A 19,863-nucleotide genomic window follows, 5' to 3' on the forward strand; every position below is an offset into this window, starting at 1 on the left:
AATATAAAAAAAATCCAAAAAATGACCTCCATTTGTGCTTTTAAATCAAAATCAATATAAATGTAGGTTGACTGGTCACAAGGCTGATTATTTACACAAGAAAAACAACCAACAAATACAATACGTAACCTAACAATATCAACTCTAGTTGGGGTGAGGTTAAAAAAGAATTTAACTAACCCAACCATATCGACTCTAGGTGGGGTGAGCTTAAGGGAAGCCCATCAGAATTTAACTAACCCAACCATAGAAACTCTAGTTGGGGTGAGGTTAAAGGGAGCCCCAAAAAATTTAAAAATAAACCGGCGATCTAGTGTCCACTCGCAACAAGTAAGGTACGGGGGAGCAAACGGATCTGCGCCGGGCTCTGAGAAAAACTAAGGCAGTTCACGAGGAGTCCGGGAGTAACAAATAGAAAAAAATTCAAAAAAAAAACCCCAAAACCATTATTCTCTCTTTCATACGGCGCAGTTCGAATCTCACCCCGCCAAATCCTCTTTCTTGTGGGCTTTCCTTGAACGAACAAGGTAAGCTCTCGTCGTTCTCAGCTTTCCTTGAACGAACAAGGTAATCTCCCCCCTATTTCAGCTTCCGATAATTAGGATGAATGAGGAGTAGCATCCTGAATTTGGGTTCGCATTTGAAGGAATTCTCTTTTTGGTGGTCTTCGGCTTTGTTTTACAGTTCTAGGGCTCAACACCTGATTCTAACAGACAGCCCATACGAAATCCCCGTGGTACACAGTGACACCCAATGAGTCCTCAGCGATGCTTGGTATCTGGGAAAGTGCCCGTGAGTGGCCGGTCACATTGACAATTTAATAAATTAAACAATAAAAAGTTGGGTTCTTCGCAGCGCTTTGAATTAAAAGTGGATGGATCTTATATTGGGTCAGTAACGCTGGCGGACTATAAAGGTGTCTGATGGCGGATCGGCCTCGCGGCTCCTGTGCTTACCCCTTTGATATTTACAGAGAAAAGTGGAGTACCGGCATCTATAATACTACTACTGTTACTGGCAGTATCATTTCCATTCACCAATTCGTTGACTGCATACCGGAGACCTGAAACGATGTTGAGCGTGTTCAGACTGCACCTTCCTTCTGATATTCCTGTGGTAGGCTGCGAGTTAAATCCATATGTGCTATTGCAGCGTTCCGACAATAACATCATTAGTGATGAGACTCCTACAGATGGCTATTACCTGAGATACAAATGGTGAGTCTTCTTTTACTTCAGTAGATGCAGAGGATTTGATCTATTATATGGATGGTACTTCCTCTGTTGCATGTTTGCTTTCCCCCAATAAACCACCACACAACAGGCTAGAAATTTGATGTCCTACCCTGCTTTCTGCAAAAAATGTATATGTAGGCCAATAATTTGCAGTGCCCTTCCTGCCTACGGCTGGCAAAAACTACAGGAAAATGCCCATGCGTCTATCAATTTTCAGTAATGCCACAAACAAAATATTGATTAGTCTTTTTCTTCTCTGGGATGGAAGCTAGCCACACATACCGATGCAAATGGTTTGGTTTTAGTAACCATCGAGCATATGGATGTGGTATTTTGTGGAAATGAGTTACCAAGTATGTGATTGCAGTAGAAGGGATAATCTTGTGAGCAGTTTCACCTTTGATTGCTTCTCCTGGTTGGCTTGGGAGTTGATTTTGGCAAATTACATTTCAATTCGGGATATTGGTTTCCAAAATTGCCCTTTCTTGAAACGATGGTTGTTTCCTTCCCACCTCCCAAGTAAAAGATGAAACGCCGTTTATCTCTTTAAGGCCATGGCTTGCTTTATTTTCTGCCTGTTTTGAGATAACACCGATTAACTAGTTGTATCTCAGAAAAAGTTGTCAGTTATTTTGTTGCATTCTTGTTCGAATCCAGTTTGTTTGTGACCTGTGAGCGTCTATTGATTTCATTTGTTTATGTATAAACTTTGTTTTGCTAGAGCTTATTTTCTTGCGAAGGCTTTCTATCTGCAAAGTTAAAAGCACTGGCACTGATTAAAAAAAATGCATTGACATCATGAAATTTAGATCACGATCATATAACTGAAATAATGAAAAGGTTAACTTTTGGTAAAATTTGCTTTTAGATTATTTTCTTTTCCTGGTAAAAGCTGTCAGTGTAGGCTAGTGTGCCAAGTCCATGGGATTTCAATTTGGGCACTTGATGGCACTGAACTAGCCAAATGCCCGGCAACATTGGGGACAACTGGTTGAGCTAAATCATTTGGCTATACAATGTAAGAGGCATGATCAGCCCTTGACATGGGTCTAGAATATACTGTGTCATATACCCACAGACTATAGCAGTTTATAATCATATCTCCGGCTGTAGGAAAACATGGTTGCTTCCAAGGTAATTTTAAAGATGCACGAATCCATAGACATTTCACATTGTGAAGCCTTTCCGGATGTCCGTGAAAGCCAGTGTGCATGGCCCAATCTTGTGCCTTTCATTGGTAACCCCAAGGGACTCAATGGGGTTTGACACAGAGACCTTGAACTTTTGTATGAGAGTATCTACTGATTAAGCTAACTCTTGGGGCTAACCTTGAGTTTGTAAATTTTCACTCTATAGAATATGTCGCTTTGTTCTGTTCAGTGTTACTTGGGAGCGGGAGCGAAAACGGGAGCAGGAGTGACATTTTCAAAAGCTCCCGGTTTGGGAGCGAATCCCGGAGCGATTTTTATATAATATATATATATTTTTTATATTTTGATACATATATGTCAACAAAAACATGTAGAATGATGAATTAGATATAAAAAACATAAAAAAACATAGATTGATCATTGAACCATATAACATCAATCATCTAGAAGTTATAATCTTCATCAACCACGTCCACAAGTTAGTAACATACATATTACAACATACTGAGTCTCGCGAATCATGATTCATCAATCTTAAAGTTTCAACTTCAAGCTTTGAAAATTGAAAATTCAATTTATAACATTTATCATCATTGATCACCAAAGTTGTACTTGTAAGCTAAGTTTAACCATTATAAGGAATAATATCTAACATGAAATAAAAATAAAATGAAATGAAATGAAACAACTTTCACGAAGCATCATATTCATAATTCATAAATCAGAATCATTACCGATGAGTTATAATTGCCAACTTCAAACTTCAAACTTTCATTGTCACAGTCATATATTGTTTACAAAAAATATCGTTATGATATGAAAGAGTCAAGAGTCAAGACTCAACAGTTATGAAAACTAATAGAAACTAGAAAAGACAAGTAAACTCTAAATCTATTATCTACTACTACATGTGGCCCTTGCCACGAGAGTCTAATGTATGAGTAGGTCGTGGTGGTCTTCTAGGAGTCTCCCGCACAGACCGCTGATTAGAACTAGAAGCCACATGCCCTCCATGTGAGGGTGTAGATGGAGGTGGCGACAACAAAGGAACAAGACTCGGAACTCGAGCACTGCTACTGGATGGTGGAGTTGGTGTGGCTGCTGCTTCATCTTCCTCCCTTATAAGTTCCTGTTCCAGTTCTTCAAGATGTATAGTGCCATCCTCCAAATTGTCATCCTCTGGGTGGTTGTTCCAAATTTTATGTGTTGGATCCTCATAAGCCTAATCACAGTAATGACTCAACAACCTCAAGTTGTAGTGCACATAAACCAAGCTTTCTGCCTGGTTTTCATTGAGTCTATTTTTTTTCACATTATGTATGAAGCTGTAGGTGCTCCAACATCTCTCTGCAGAAGAAGTATTTACAACCTGTGAGAGAACTTTTTTTGCCAATTTTGGCAAAAGTCCATGGCCGCCATATGATTCCCACCATGTGAGAGCATCAAATCTGTCTCTGTCTTCCATTGCATGGAAGGTACCAAACAAACTAGTGTTATGAAGTATTTGCCTATTTCAAGGCGCACACTAGCACATTCCTCCCTATCAGGTATCAACTTTTCTAATGCTTCCAAATATCCTTTAGATACCTCTTCATCTATATGGGGTTTGGTCCTAACCCCACCCCCTGGTGCAGGTTGGCCCAACCAAGATGTAGAGTAGTATTTTGGTGCAAGGGTATATGCCAAGCAACGTAGTGGAAGATTAAGTTTATCCCACCATACACACACACAATCGTGAATCAGTTTGTACAAGTTGGGATCATTGTTATGAACAATATCTTTTATTTGCCCCAACATGGTATCTATCTGCTCATACACCTCGCCAATCATTGGTTTATCTGTATTTGCAAACCGAATCATGTGATAAATGGGCTTGGTGAAATCCAATACTTGCCTCACACGTGCCCAAAACATACCATCAAGAGCAGCCTCCTCCACCAGTTCAAAACCTTGCCTGTCAGCTGCATTTGTAGCCCTTTCCTTTAATACTTGCCAGTGTGGACTTGATACCATGCTAGCCAATGACTCTCTTACCTTCAAAAGGCGCCTGAAGGTGAGGTAATAGCTACCAAATCTAGTCCTTGCATTCTTCAACAACTCCAATCTTGAGTGACTGCGGAAAAGGCCATGGGTATTGCTATGATTTGTAATATATTTTATCATTTGTTTGCCTTTCTTATATAAATCACCAACCCATTTGTAATGTTTGTTTTTGTTCTTAACAATATCATGCATCAAAAGGTTCAATGTGTGAACCAAACACCCAGACCAAAATATGTTGGGGTATTTATCCTCAATAATTGCTTCCGCTGCCTTACAATTAGGAGCATTATCAGTGATGACTTGGGTGACATTGTATGGCCCAATACGGTCAATTGTTTCAAGTACTGGTTCTGCAATGTTGATGGCGGTCTTGAACTTGTCTGAGTAATCATATGCTGAAAGAAAGATGGCACCACTAACAGACACAGCAAGAACACTTATCAATGGCTTGCCATTTACATTTGTCCATCCATCAAATACAATGGACACCCTATGGTCAGTCCAAGAACTTGTCATTCTATTCAAAGAATTTGATATTTTTTTGCTTTTTCATGATCAAGTCCAACGGTTCTTTCCTTGTCATACCTAGGGCTCTTGTATCCTTTAGGGGCATCATTTATGGCAGAAACCATTTCGTGCCAATAAGGTGAGCGAAGAACATTGAATGGTATCCCACATGCATAGAGAAACCTGTAAACTTTTGAATCCACATCATTCCTACACCCTTCATCAAGGAAATCTGATATGGTTCTACGCCTTAAACTTGGTGACCCTGTGCCTCCATATCCACTGCCTTGGGAGGATGTTGAAGGAGTTCTTTGTGCATGTGATTGTGAGCTTGGTTCAAAGAAACCCTTTGATTTTTTAGATTTGTATTGGGCTTCCTCCTCTTCCCTTATGTATTTGGCTCTATCTGCTGCTGACACACCTGTACAAGTTTTGATTCCTATTTGTTTATCTCCATCCCATGGCATTTTCCTGCAGAGGTGTTTTCTGGCACGGGTGTATGAACCTGTGTAATTATTGTTGCAATGGGGGCAATGAAATTTAGTGGTTCCACCCCTTTTCCCTGCTTCAGGCCTGTTAACATATTTCCACAATGGGGTTTGGTCTTGTTTAGTTTTTTGAGCTGAATCATGTTCACTCTCCTCCAGCTCCTCCTCATTGGGGTTTTCATCAAATCCACTTTGTCCCCCTTCTTCATTTTCAACCCTCCTTTTTCTACTCTCTTGCACTATAATAACCAAAAAAGGAACCAAGAAGAAGAAAATGACAAGAAATATAACCATGATGTTTGAAATTTGTAGTTTTGAATCTGCAGAATTTAATAAAATGGAGTGGGAAACTGAAATAGAGAAAAATTTATTTATTTATTTAGAAATTAGGAATAATTTAATAAACTTAAAAAAAAATTGCTAAACATTCTATTCAACATTGTAGAGCGGCGAACCTACCTCAAGTGCGTCCAATCTGCCTTTGCTCCTTGCTCTTTCCTCTCTCTCTCTCTCCTTGCTCCTTGCTCTCTCCTTGGCACCTTGCTCTCTCTCAGTCTCACTCTCTCCTTGCTCCTTAGTCCTCACTCTCACCCTCTCAATCTCCCTCTCTCAATCTCAGATTCTCAAATGAGCCTCTCATTCAACTCACACAATCACAATGAAGCCCTTTTACCCCTCCCCCAATTTATAAAAAAAATTTCGATTTTTTTTACCGGTGAAATTTATTTATTTTAATTTTGTTCTGCTCTTGTGGTTTCTCCGCTGAATTTGCTCCCGCCTGTCGTTCCCTTTGCTCCGGGAGCGGTCGGGAGTGATCGCTCCCGGGTTATAAAATCAGCGCCCGGAGCAACGGGAGCGATGCTCCCTAATCCGCTCCCGAAAGTGGCAGGGAGTGCAAGTTTTTTTTACTGGGAGCGCGCTCCCGAGTCGCTCCCGCCCGAGTGCGGATTGGGAGCGGGATAGGGGGGGGGCGCTCCCCTGCAACACTGGTTCTGTTATAGTGGCAGCTGCTATGTTTGATCTTGGACCTTGCCCACATTACTCCAATGATTTACCTGTTTTGTTATAGTGGCAACTGCCATGTTTGATCTTGGGCCTTGCCCACATTAGTCCCATGACTTACCGATTTTCCATGGTTAAAAATAAAAAGAATATGTCAGTCTGTTCATCACCATCAATACAAAAAAGGTTTGCAAATGTGAACAATTATTATAAAATGTGTGATGAAGTCTGATATAGAGAATTAAGAAAATTTCCATATAATTTCATATTTTCAAAACAAAAATCAAATGCAACTTTGCAACTATTTTTTGATGTCATAGTTGAATTGAAATATTTTGACATGATTTTGTTTTTATCTTTTGTAACCTCAATGAAAAATGAATCCAACATTTTTTTTAATGAATTTGATAAAAAAGTTCTGCTTGGCCATTTAAATTTGCCACTGTTTGAGATTAAAAAAGATGATTAATTAAAGAAGAAATGTTAAAGGAACCACTCATATGTAAAACATGACTGAACATAATGACCATAATTGACTTGAAGCATCCTTCTGAAAAGAGGAAAAAGCAAAATGCGGAATATGTTGGTTATTCTGCTCTTTGGGAGTTGTAGAAATGGAATGGAACTTTTATTAATTTCCTTGAAAAAGAAAAACAAGACACTTTGTTATTTTTCCTCTGTTCTATGCTGTTACAATCACTTTAGCCCAATTCTTTTCTTCAATTAGCAATTACTTCAAAATCAATTCAATCGTCCAGTAACAAATAGCAATTGTAGATAGAACAGTAAATGCAATGAACAATAGAAGATTTGACGATACAATGATTCCATTCATCAACAGAAGAGTCAAAGTCAATTCTAACTATCCAAGAGATCAACCAACCAATATCCAATAGCTGAGTTTCAAAGTCAAATCTGGTCAACGAGTCAAAGTCTGCAATTCTGGCAAAGTCAATAGCAGTCAAAGATGCCCTAACCAGTCCAAAAGTGAATGGTCAAACTCCTCCAAAAGGGGTTGGTCAGCAGTCAAAATATTCGACCATCCAAGCTGGTCAAGCCTTAATCAAAACTGTCCCAAACAACTTTGTCAAACTTTGTCAAAGGAGAGAAGATTCTTGCGATCAAACATCAGATTTCATGGGTCAAAGTCAACAGTTCGCAGCAGTCAAAAGTGCCCAGAAAATCTCGGCTCCTCCACAGAAAAACTCAGCCTCAAAAGATTGGAATTTTGCAAGTCAAAGGAGATCAAAACTCCAAGCCAGACTTGGTCAACAGTCACCCCAATTAGAAAGTCAATGCAGAATTTCAGAATTGCCCTTGAACCTTCGCACATGTGAACTCAACTGCCCTGCTCCAGACCTGTATGAACCAATCACAAGAGGAGAGAAAAGAAGATGTGTGATGATGTGATGTCCAAACGAGGTTGCCTTGACTTGTATTTATATGTGACTTTGGAGACCCAATTTGTTGTTTAGGCTGACCTATACTCTTGTGCACATGTGGGTTTTCACATTAAAAATATATTTTCTTTGACCAAATTATATTCTTCCAAGGGAAAAGAGGGTCTTCGCCAGACGAGGAAGGCTGTCCAAAGGAGGGAATTTGTCCATGAACTGCCAAATTAACACTCTTAGATGTCATCAGAAATGGAGTACATAAGATTTACACAACTTTATTTAGCAGAATAAGTCAACACAAAACATCTCTTAGGTGACATTGTTGTTAATTTTTCTTAGGGATATATTGTTCTTTGCTCTAGATAATTGCTTTGATAAACTTTCCTTACATATGCATTCACTTAATTATATCATAACATTATCAACAATTAAGTAGAAAGAACAATAACATCAATAATGCAGCGGAACATAAAGGAATCATTGAAGAAAAGCATGCACACATAGAGACACCAGGATTATTCAGAGTCCAGGGCAAAATCCCATAAGGGGGAAAACCCTCAAACAATTCTTCTTCTTCTATTAGATTTTATCAATTGTTCAGCTGAGATAAAAAGTACAAATATCATCAGGGTATCTATGACTTGTTCACAACTTTGTCTGTGAACAAGTTTCCTTGCCATTATAAAATACTGTCATGAATAACCTGTCAATCTAATATTAGGGCTGCAACATATGAATACCATCTCTGCTACTGGACTGTAAACATGCCTTACATATATCAATCGTGATGTTGAGACTAATCATACTACCATAGAGGCAAGTCCAACTATACTACTGAGCTGTAGATAATGCCAAGTCAATACAGTGAGCCATATCACCACTGCCTCAATTCTGCATATACAGGGATTAGGGTTTTTCTGGGAGAAACTACTAATGATCAAACATATGTACAAATCAACCATACATTGTAACTTTCCCTACTGTCATCATAATCATAAAATACTGACCATATACCCAACGTGAATATGTGAGTTTGTGTACCATACACAATGAGTGCTATACCTGCCAATCACTGTGATGCATATATCAATTGTGGCTTGTGTTGAGGCTTTCTGCCAAGACCATCAAATTACTATGCCAAGACATTCAAACTCCTGTGCTGAGACCGACATACAATTGAGCAGAAGCAAGAATATCCTTTTATACACATACTGTACTGTCGCTAGGCCATGTATATACATATGCTGTATTGAGCCGAGACAAAAACCAATGATGCCATAACATTATACAGAGTTGACCAATGCCACTTCTAATGCTGAACCAAAGTTCGATGCCACACAGTCAAGAGGTCGGACTTAACACAGCGGAGACATATATATATATATCGCAGAGATGCCAATCACAAAGTCTAACGTTATCATAGAGACGTCATATATATTGTAGAAACACAGAGTTGACCATATATATATATATATATATATAACAGTGGAGCGATGTAAAAATGTGATGCTCATAATCACTAAAACGATGCCAGTAGAATCAATGTGATGCCAATTACAATGAGACTGAGCGATGCCATAAAATAAGATGACTATGTGATGCACATAAATTGATGATGTCCATACCACTTAGATTGATGCCGCTGTAACAGGAGCAAGTCTGTATCTGAATCACATGTAGCAAATCCTAACCATATTAATATGAGCTGTAGATAACACTTGTGAGCCCGCAATAAAGGCGAATTCCAGGAGATAATTAATTGAGCCACAAACAAAAGAATATGTAACTGTGATAGAGTCAATTGAGCATTTGAGAGCTACACGAGTCAATTTTAGTCTAGCCATAAAGGGAATGAGCCAAAAGCAATTTAAATATCCCATAAGGCATCCATTAACCTTGATATATATATATATATATATATATATATATATGTATATGTATGCATTTTATAGGAGCCAATCATAATACTTGCTGAGGACGACTCAAAATTATTTGGAGGGAAACTCAAATTTGAATTTTGCTCTCAAAATATATTTCTCATATTTTGTTTAATACAACTTATTATAAAATATTTCCCTTTGGCATTAATAGATTGAAATCTTTCTTTTGACTGATATAATTCTTCATGGGACAACAAAGAATTGCTTTAGGGTTTTCTTTAGGGAAATTCATCCTGAGCTGCCTGCTTTTAACAATTGTAAATCAATGAATTTAGTAAACTGTCCCTTCTCTGCCTAGTCTAGACATAAGTGACATTAAATGTACTGTTTTTAATAACTGCTTCTTCATAATGAAATTATGGAGGAGCTTGATTAGACTTGGGGTTATTTTAATGTTTGCTTTTCTCATATTTGCTTCATTTGTGTGCTAATGGACTCCGTATACACACCAAGAAATGCTGGCAATTGCTGATAATATAGCAGCAAAGTATGATTCCTTAATATGTCTGGTCCTAATATTTTCATATGAATGCTCGGGTTTGGTTGTCTTTTAGACTTCAAATGCTTCTGTTATTGAATCTTCTTCGTTGACTGTGGAATTGATACAAATGGTTAGATCATGGTTGTTTGTAAGTGTGAACCAGGATTGGCATTTAGCTGTACCTCGATTCATTTACCAACTTGAATTTGCTAAAATTTGTGTGTTGTGTGCTGTTTGTCACATTATTTGAATGATTTGTTTTTCTGCATGTGTTCATTGATTCTCTGGCAAATGAGACTTGTTAAATATCTCCTGAATATCTAGAAACTACAGTTAAAATAGTCTCTGAAGAATTTTTAGAAATGGTTCTACTTGTTTAATGATGTCCTTTATGTAGCACATATAGGTTGGTGGCAAGATATGAGTAACTATTCTTCCAGTCCAGACTCAACAGAGAGTGCATTACTTTATGTAGCACATATAGGTTTGTATGCAGAAGACATGTGGTGCTTGTCATGTGCAATTTCAAGAATATTATAGAGGGTTCAAAACCCTAACATCTTTTTGGGGGTTTGAGGCATGTTAAAACCCTAACCTTAATCCTAGATGGTTATCATGCCATGTTAAATATTGGGCTGTTAGGAAGACAAGGGGTTCATTCTTACTATATTGAGTACTGTTCTATAGGAGAGCATGGCATTGATAGTGGAATTTTGAGGGGGGATTAGAGGAAGGAGATCTTGTACCAACCATATGGGCCACAGTGTCAGTGACATCTCCATAGTGAGTACCCCTTTCTTTGTACTTGCAATTCATAATTGAGAAGAAAAGAGCAGACCACAAAGTCACCTTCTAGTTGGGTTTTTGTTCGGTACATCATGTGTTCTTTGTGTGGATGGTGTCATTGCTTGTCTCTTTCATTTCACTTTAAACTTAGTTTAGTGTTTTTTTATGTTAAAGCTAGTAATATTAAGTTTGCAACCTATAGTAATGTTAAGAGGTAACTCAGGGATGCATTGATTTGGGATTTGAAGTCTTTTGAATTATTACTTTCCTCTTGCTTCCTTGATCAGATGGGACAATTGGGAAGTTTGAGGTAATCCTCTTAAAGGTATCCATTTGGGATGGGACATGTAAACATTGATAGTAGTGCCTAAAATCATCTGTCATGAAAGAGGGCAAGATATCATTGGTGGGGGTAGTTAGAAAAGGTGCAAAGGGAGCCCCATGAGTTGTGAAACAAGCATTGTTATCTCCTTTTGATCTCATAGTGAATGGGGCATTGGAAAATGAGATGCTCTTCCATCCTAAGGTTTTGTAGGTGACATAATCGGGGAACCTTGTCTAGATTGGGAGGCGGTCGTTAGTCTCAATCCGAGTCTATGGTAGCCCACCTAAAACTAACCAAGGAGAATCCAAAGGGCATGCATCTAGTGTTTGGATGTGTATGTAGGTGGAACAATAAGTTCATCTCATAGTTTCAAAAAGTGCTAACATAAAAGGTCATATTCAAGCTAAGATCCTTGGGAGGTGTGATCTAGTTGACTTAGCAAGATATTTTGCCTATAAATATTCACTTTTGGGCTCAGTTCAAGTCATACTTAGACAATAGGAGGTGACCTAGTTCGTCCATTGAGCATCTAAAGGGGTAAGACAATTATGGATGATGGGAGATTTATATACAAATTGAAGTAACCAAGAAACATGTAAAAACCAACAAGAAGTGCACCCAAGGAGGTTGGTTGAATTAATGGTACGAAGAATGAATTGCAAAGAGGCTTGCCTATCTCACGTGGTGGCCAGGTCCCCAAAAATCTGTACTTCATGGAGGAACTAGATGAATTTGAAGATCACCTCAAGGTAAAGAGGTTGGGCTCAAACTCCTCTTGGGGAATAGGATGGATAACAATTTGTGTATTGGATGATATGCTTGTGGAGGAGGGTTTGGACTCACTATCTTAACCCTATTAATGTAATGTAATCTTAGTTTGTAGAGCTTAAAGCCACAAAGGGTTGCGGGCTTGATAATCGTGCCTAAAAGGTGCATCTTGGATGAGATTTCGTGGAAGAAAGTGTTGTCTCTCATGTAGTGCAAGGAATGCATATCCCTTGTTGTGTTGAGGTTGGAGGGCATGTCATTGGCCCAGTGAATTCAACCCCCAAATATGTGTAAGATATGGTGATCTTGATCTCTTCCCTAACGAAGTAGAAATGGTAATCAACTAGCACTCTTCAATGCATTGAAGATCATAACCTTGGTGAAACCCAAGTTGACCATCAATTTTTGGAGATCACAGAGGTTGGATAAAGCATAAGTCTTCTTTTAGGTCCTTAGGCAAAGAAACCAGGTGAACTAAATCATTCACTAAAGAGGTAGAAATATCAATATGTGGTGTAGAAGACACTCATTGTTATCCTGAACATGTTCTTGTAGAAACTCCAATACATTAATGTTAGACGTCAAATAGAGTCGATGAGAAAGTATCGATATTGGATGTACCACTTGATATCTTATACATCTTATATATCAGGTTTATTTGATGTTGATGCTGATTTAGAAGTTAAAAAATTGAAAAAATGATTATTTTTGTATTTTATTTTCCCTGATATTGCCATTAATTTAAATCCCCTCCCCCCTGGTGATAACATAGTACCTTGTATTCATTTTGCAAACTTGCCACTTTTATTTGTGCATTGTCTGAAGTTTCACTCAAGGTTGGACACTGGAGAATGAGTATTTTGTGTCAGACTATGAACTATGCCAAGAGTTCTATGAAGCAGAGTTTGATTTTAGAATATCCCATTGAGCAGAACTACCAAGGAAATTAATCCCTAATTTGAAGCTTTCAGTTTTGTTTTTAGTTTTGCTAAGCCAAGAAGGCTTGTATAACTGCACTGTGGTAAACCAGTTGACAAGACTCTACTGTAAAAATTGCACAATTTGATTTAAAAATTCAAAAATATGATCAATAAATTTACTCTATCTATTCTAGTTTAATTGTTTAGAACATTGACTCTCTACCATACTAAAACATTCTGCGGCAGTATGTAACCATTCATTATGTTTGTAGTGACAGTTTAATTCACGACATTAGGACCTTTTTCAAATATGCTTTTCAATGACAGTGTTTTGTTTGATGTGTTTCACAGCGAGACATCTTAAAGTTATGGTGATATGATGTTTAAGAAAACTGTTTCACTGTTAGAATTGTAACTGCAAGTTGCTTGTGTTTTGTTTTCTAGGTAGGAAGATTAAATAATAGTTTTGCGTGGGCCATTATGTTTCCCACAATTTGTTTATATTATTTGTTTTGTTTTTCTGTTTGGATATATTACATGCAAATTACATTAAATTACAATGTGGCAGGTATCGTGTTCAGATTGACAAGAAATTTCCGATCTGCAGTGTGCATCCATCAAAAGCAGCCACTCTACAATGTGTTGGTTGTGTCAAGGCAAAGTTACCTGTTGCAAAGAGCTATCACTGCTCAGAAAAGTGCTTCTCAGATTCATGGCGTCATCATCGTGCATTACATGCACGATCAACAGATACCATACGTGAAAATGGAGCTGAGGATGATGAATTACTTGGGCGGTTTGGTGGCAGTGTGTCAGGAGTGCTTGCTACGGGTGGAACAGAAAGGGCTGGTGGGGAGACATGGTATGAGGTTGGATGTTCAAAGACATATACACCAACAATTGATGATGTGGGCCATGTTTTGAAGTTGGAATGTGTAGCTCTTGATGTAACCACAGGACTATCATTAGCCCCTGCAAGTACTTTGATCACTGCTTGTGTTATTCCAGCCCCTTCACCTACTCCACGGTGTTTAATACCAGTGAAGAGTCTTGATGGGAATTTGGAGCTAGGAATCCATAATGCAGGTTCGGGAAACTTTACTGTACTCTCATATAATGTGCTTGCAGACCTATATACTGCTAATGACACATACACATATTGTCCTCCTTGGGCTCTTTCATGGCAATATCGTCGACAGAACTTGCTGCGAGAAATTATTGGCTACGATGCAGATATTCTTTGCCTCCAAGAGGTATGCATCCTTTTTGGTATATGTTTGGTCTACTATATTTCATCATGCTCACAAGGTATAGAAGCAGGATTTTGAAACCACCTTTCATATTTGATATACTTAGTAATCTCTGATAGTTCAGAATAATAGTAAGTAATGGGTGAATCCCATTTTTGGTTCTCAAGCAGGTCCAGAGTGATCATTTTGAAGATTTTTTTGCACCTGAATTTGAAAAGTATGGATATGACGCTGTTTATAAGAAAAAGACCACAGAGGTTCAAGTTCATTTCATTTATTTATTTCTGTGCACGCTTGTTGAAATGCAATATAAATTGCTTTTAGCTTTTTACTGTCATATCAAGTAAAATTGTAAATATGGATTCCAGGTATATACACGTTCAACATATGTAATTGATGGGTGTGCAACATTTTTCCGCCGTGAGCGCTTCTCACTAGTGAAGAAATATGAGGTAGACATTTGTATGCCAAAAACAGAAATCTATTTAGCAGGTTTGGCTCCAGTGAGAATTTGTTATTTAATGAGTCAATGTGCTGTAGGTTGAATTCAATAAAGCTGCACAATCTGTGGCAGAGGTACTTGTGCCAACAGGTCAGAAAAAGTCTGCTTTCCATCGGTTGCTCAAGGTATGTATCACTTTGAAATTTGTTCTGTTTGCAGCATTTACTGTGTTGTTTGTCACAGCTTGCCATAGCTCATTAAATCTAGGTGGATAGCAGTGTTCTTATTAGTTTTGGTGTTTGTAGGACAATGTTGCATTGATTGTAGTTTTGGATGCCAAGGACATAAACCCTGGTCTTGATGGTTCTTCAGCAAAGAACCAACTTCTCTGTGTGGTATGTTTTTTGTCCTAGACTCCTACATGTAATGAGGAATGCATTGTTTTAGTTTGTGGTCCTATGTCATTTGTTGCTCTGTGATAACTTATAAGCATAGTAGATCCTTCAGTCTAGAGATTAATTCTGATCAGATAAGTCATTAAATTCTCATTTGTCTGTAGGCAAACACACATATTATCAGTAATCCGGATCTCAAAGATGTCAAACTGTGGCAGGTATTTTTTAACATTTAATATGTTTCTCCTTATTCCTTACATTGTTGTCAAACGTTGGATCAAATAAGAAAATGGTTCTTCGTTGATACTAGGTGCATACGCTTCTGAAAGGACTTGAAAAGATAGCTGACAGTGCAGATATTCCTATGCTGGTTTGCGGTGACTTCAACTCTACCCCTGGAAGGTCACTAAAAATCTCTTCCAAATGATTTAATCAGGGTCTGTTTTTACAGTGAGAAGGGGTAGTGAATAGTTATTCATTATGTGCTTGCTATGTGACAGTGCCCCTCATGAACTACTTGCAACTGGACGGGTTGAACCATCGCATCCAGAGTTGACGACAGATCCTCTTGGTATTTTACGCCCTGCAAGCAAGCTTTGCCACCGACTCCCTCTGGTAAGACGTCTTGTTTGTTCTTTATTGGATATTTTTTTTTTTGAAAATTTTAGGGCCATTTTGGGTCTAATTTCTGTATATATTTATCATTGAATTATTTAATGACTAGTTATTCAGGTTATTGTTTCTAATTCAATTACATTTCAGGTTAGTGCCTATTCATCTTCCTTTTCTAGAATGGTTGGAGGAGGATCGAGCCTTGATCGTCAACGAAAACGAATGGATCCTGCAACTAACGAACCTTTATTCACCAATTGTACCCAGACGTTTATTGGAACCCTTGATTACATTTTCTATACAGGTAACTTTGCTGCTTTCTTGTGCACGTCTTTTATTTTCACTGCATAAACTAAAAAAAATTGTTGGATGTGTTTGGATGTGTGTGCATGTGAGGCTTTGTTTTAATTTTTAGTTTGGAGCAGCAAATTTGAGTCCTTTATTTTCACTCCATAAAAAAATTGTTGGACTTGTTTGGATGTATGTGCATGTGAGGCTTTGGGGCAGCAAATTTGAATCCACTGTTTTGTTTTGTTGGTTACTTTTGATTAAATTTAATACACCACATGCAGCGGATTCATTAACAGTGGAGTCTCTACTGGAGCTATTGGACGAAGGGAGTCTAAGGAAGGACACGGCACTTCCATCACCTAAGTGGTCTTCTGATCACACTGCACTTTTGGCAGAGTTCAGCTGCAGGCCAAGGTTGCGACGATAATGAGTTGATGCAGATGTTGTGTGACACAAGCATTTTCCTTCTCTAGGAAGCCCAAGAATCGGCTGACGATTTTGCATCTTGTGGTTAGGTCTATGAACAAATTGTTGATTTTATGTAGCTTCTGTGGAATTTACTTTCCCATATAATCACATACTGCAGTGGAGAAGGTATAGCATGTATCCTGTTAACACACAAAATTCCATGTTCCACATTGTGCCTTTGGGTCCATTTGAAGAATGCCGTGTGCATGTACAATTTATAAAAGCACAAGGTTCTGGGGCTTGAAAAAGGTCACCGATAATGTAACAATAATAACAATAATAAGAGCCATCTTATGTTTTTTCTGTATGTATGACACTAACATATGTTGTACATACGAAAAGGTAATGACACCGAGGCTGGAGCACATCTTTTAACATGCCATGCCAGTGTTTGGTAGATTATTATTTGATCTATAATTGGAAGCATATTTTAACTTTTGTGGCCAGTTTACCCTGAATTCTAGGGGCAGGGCATATCTTGTTTTTATCTAACATGGTAGTCTATGGGACACTCTTTACGCTCTGGTTGATAATTTCATCTTAATTTGGCATGCCAGTCTTTGGTAGGTTATTGTGTGATATCTTATTGGAGTACTTTTACATTTTAGTATTTCTCATATTTGTGGACGGCATTCCTAGTAAACCCATCAGTATAACTAGTGCCCCTAATCCAAAGGGATTTAAACTGCAAATTGTTGGTACATTGATGACAAATGGTGGAATTAATCCCTTGGGTTCTTTGTTGATATTCTTATCTTCTAAATTGATTATTTACTAGTTTTGTTAAAGTTGAGGGGTAAGTGAATCATGACAATCTAAATTGATTATTTACTGGGATAATGTGCAGAAACATTGATGACAACTGGTTGAATTAATCCCTTGGGTTTTTATTTAATATTCTTATCTTCTAAATTGATTATTTTCTGGTTTTGATAAAGTTGTGGGGTAATTGAATCATGCAGTTTCATCAGCAACTAAAATCCACCTTAAAGTTGCTTTTGATCACCTTGATCTTCTGTTAACCACTTTATTTACTCTGCAAATGATACAGCTGTCCTCTTGTGAAGTTGATTTGCATAATACTTAATAGATCTAACCATACTAAATCGTGGAGTTGGTTTTGCATATTATTTTTGATAAATTTAACCAGACTAAGCGGTCTTGCATGATATTTTGATAAATCTAACCAGACTAAACTGGTTGCCAGAACTAGAATTGCTGAAATTGTTTAAATTCTTATGGTGCTACTTGTTGTTGACTGATGTGATGAATTCACAATTTTCTGGTTGCCAAAACTAGAATTGCTGAAATTGTTTACGTTCTTATGATAGGTACTGTTGTTGACTGATGTAATGAATTCGCAATTTTTTTGTGAATAGATATCAAAGATATATGGAATATGGACATTTTCACATCAGGTGTTTTAATGGTTATATCTTCAACAATAACAATTAGCTCGTTAAATAATCAGTAAGAGACTGTGGAGGATTATTGGCTTCTGCAGGTTTCTTGCTGTTATGGCAAGGTTTTAATTCGGATGGTACAGAATCAGTATCAGGCCATATGTGTAGTTTTCATTAATAACAAACTAAATGATGTGCTCAATTTACTCTTATGTCAGAGGATCCCACGTTTGGAAGATGGTGTTGGTGTTTGTTGTGTATTCTATTGTTTTATTTTGCTCAAAATCAAAATTTTAAATCTTTTTGCAACAGATGGATCATCGGCGTTATTTTGCTTCATCATAAACTGGTTTTATTACAAGGGAATTAGAGTTATGCAAACATGTTTTCAGAGGTGGAGTTTTTTCGAGGCATTAGAGGGTCTCCAATAAAACCCTTAGATATATATAACTGTTTTGATGAGAAAATATATAGAGCAATTTGCTATATTTGATGATTATGAAGTAGCGAGACGGGGACTCGATGACATTCGTAAGGGTTTATGGCGTAAGCAGCTGCCTGCTATGCGCCAACGACAAGCTGATTAAACAGGCACAAAAAAATTATTCTTGACGCAGATTTGCATGTTTTTTCACTAGATCCTGCAGAGATCTTCTCCGTAAGATCGGATCTATCTTCTTTTCTTTACTTAAATGCAGGTCCTGTCAAAGATATAGATGCGGCGGCTGCATGGAGGCCTGACACTGTTTCGCTTATAGAGTTCAAAGGGGATGAGCGAAGGGATCTTCTGCAACCCACATGCGAGGGTTTTCAATCAAATTCAGAAAGAGGGTTTTTTTTCAAATTTTTTTTTTTGTAGAAGCCTCAAATGGGAGATCAATTCTCATAGGGGTTATGGCTATGGCTACAATATTGGTGCTTGATCTGAAGCAGAAGATCCAAAATAGGTTGGGAATATTGGTGGAGTTTCAAAACCTGATTTATGTGGGTAGATCTTTGCAAGATGATCTTATGTTGCAGGCCTGGCCCCAGTAACCCTAAAGGGACCAGCGTCATTTAGGGAAGCAGTGAAGAAACAGGATGAGTCACAAAGCAAATCTGATTCAACCATCAATATTGCTTGACCTTACATCGCTGATCAAATAGGTAAGGTTCCGGAAATGGAAATAAATGTTCCACAAGTTACAAAATGGTTCTACAACTTCTAATCTCAAGCAGTGATTTGTAGATTTAACGGTTTCTGACGAAAAGTGGAGGATGTACGTCACTGAGTATGATAAAATTGGACCCAAAATTGTGATATTAATTTATGTTCTGGGGTTTTTTGGTTGTACAATTTGCTTATTTGAAGTATATGCATTTCGTCTAAATGAGGGCCCATGGTTTTGGGGAAGTGCAAGACTATTTATAATCTCATGGTTTCCAGGTTTTGATGCAAATACCATGTTGGTCTCCAAAATTCTGGTTTGGGTAAGATTGCACAACATTCCTCTTCTGTTCTGGCACCATCAAGTTCTAAAGGATTTGGAAACACTTTGGGGAATTTGTAAAGATGGATTTGGATAGACCTTCAAAGCGCATTTTTACCTTTGCCAAGATTTGTATAGAAGCAGACAGCAAGGGTTTCCCTGATCGTATTCACCTGATTCATAGCAATCTTCAGTGGACCCAATATTTAGATTATGAAAATGCGACATTCTGATGTCGTATCTATCTCCAAATTGGACATCTACAAAATTCGTGTCCACAGACAAAGAAAGATCCAAAAAGGAAAAAAAGAGAACCCCAAAAGACAAAGGGTTGGCAGTTTTAGGAGCAAGTTTCCCCAGATGAAGAGGATGATGGAACGATGGAGAACCCTATGGATACCCAAAAAACATAACATTTGTGGATAGAGGGGTTGAGCAGGGGGAAAAATGAATAAGAACAAGCAAGGGACGGTAACAACAATAACCATAG

General features: G+C 37.9%; 1 protein-coding gene across 1 annotated transcript; it reads left to right on the forward strand.

Moving 5' to 3' along the window:
- Positions 1-312: 312 nt before the first annotated feature.
- Positions 313-16,808, forward strand: LOC149250447 (carbon catabolite repressor protein 4 homolog 1-like). Its single transcript, XM_089459090.1, has 11 exons — positions 313-1,217; positions 13,612-14,296; positions 14,464-14,550; positions 14,662-14,745; positions 14,834-14,920; positions 15,041-15,130; positions 15,295-15,348; positions 15,441-15,532; positions 15,631-15,745; positions 15,893-16,046; positions 16,315-16,808. Exons 1-11 carry the CDS (start codon positions 1,072-1,074, stop codon positions 16,458-16,460), a joined length of 1,740 nt encoding a protein of 579 aa, XP_089315216.1. The 5' UTR covers positions 313-1,071; the 3' UTR covers positions 16,461-16,808.
- Positions 16,809-19,863: the final 3,055 nt, after the last annotated feature.

This window comes from Pinus tabuliformis, chromosome 7 (assembly GCF_031772625.1).
Source record: "Pinus tabuliformis cultivar Carrire ecotype Pingquan chromosome 7, CPIR1, whole genome shotgun sequence".
NCBI classification, from domain to species: Eukaryota; Viridiplantae; Streptophyta; class Pinopsida; order Pinales; family Pinaceae; genus Pinus; species Pinus tabuliformis.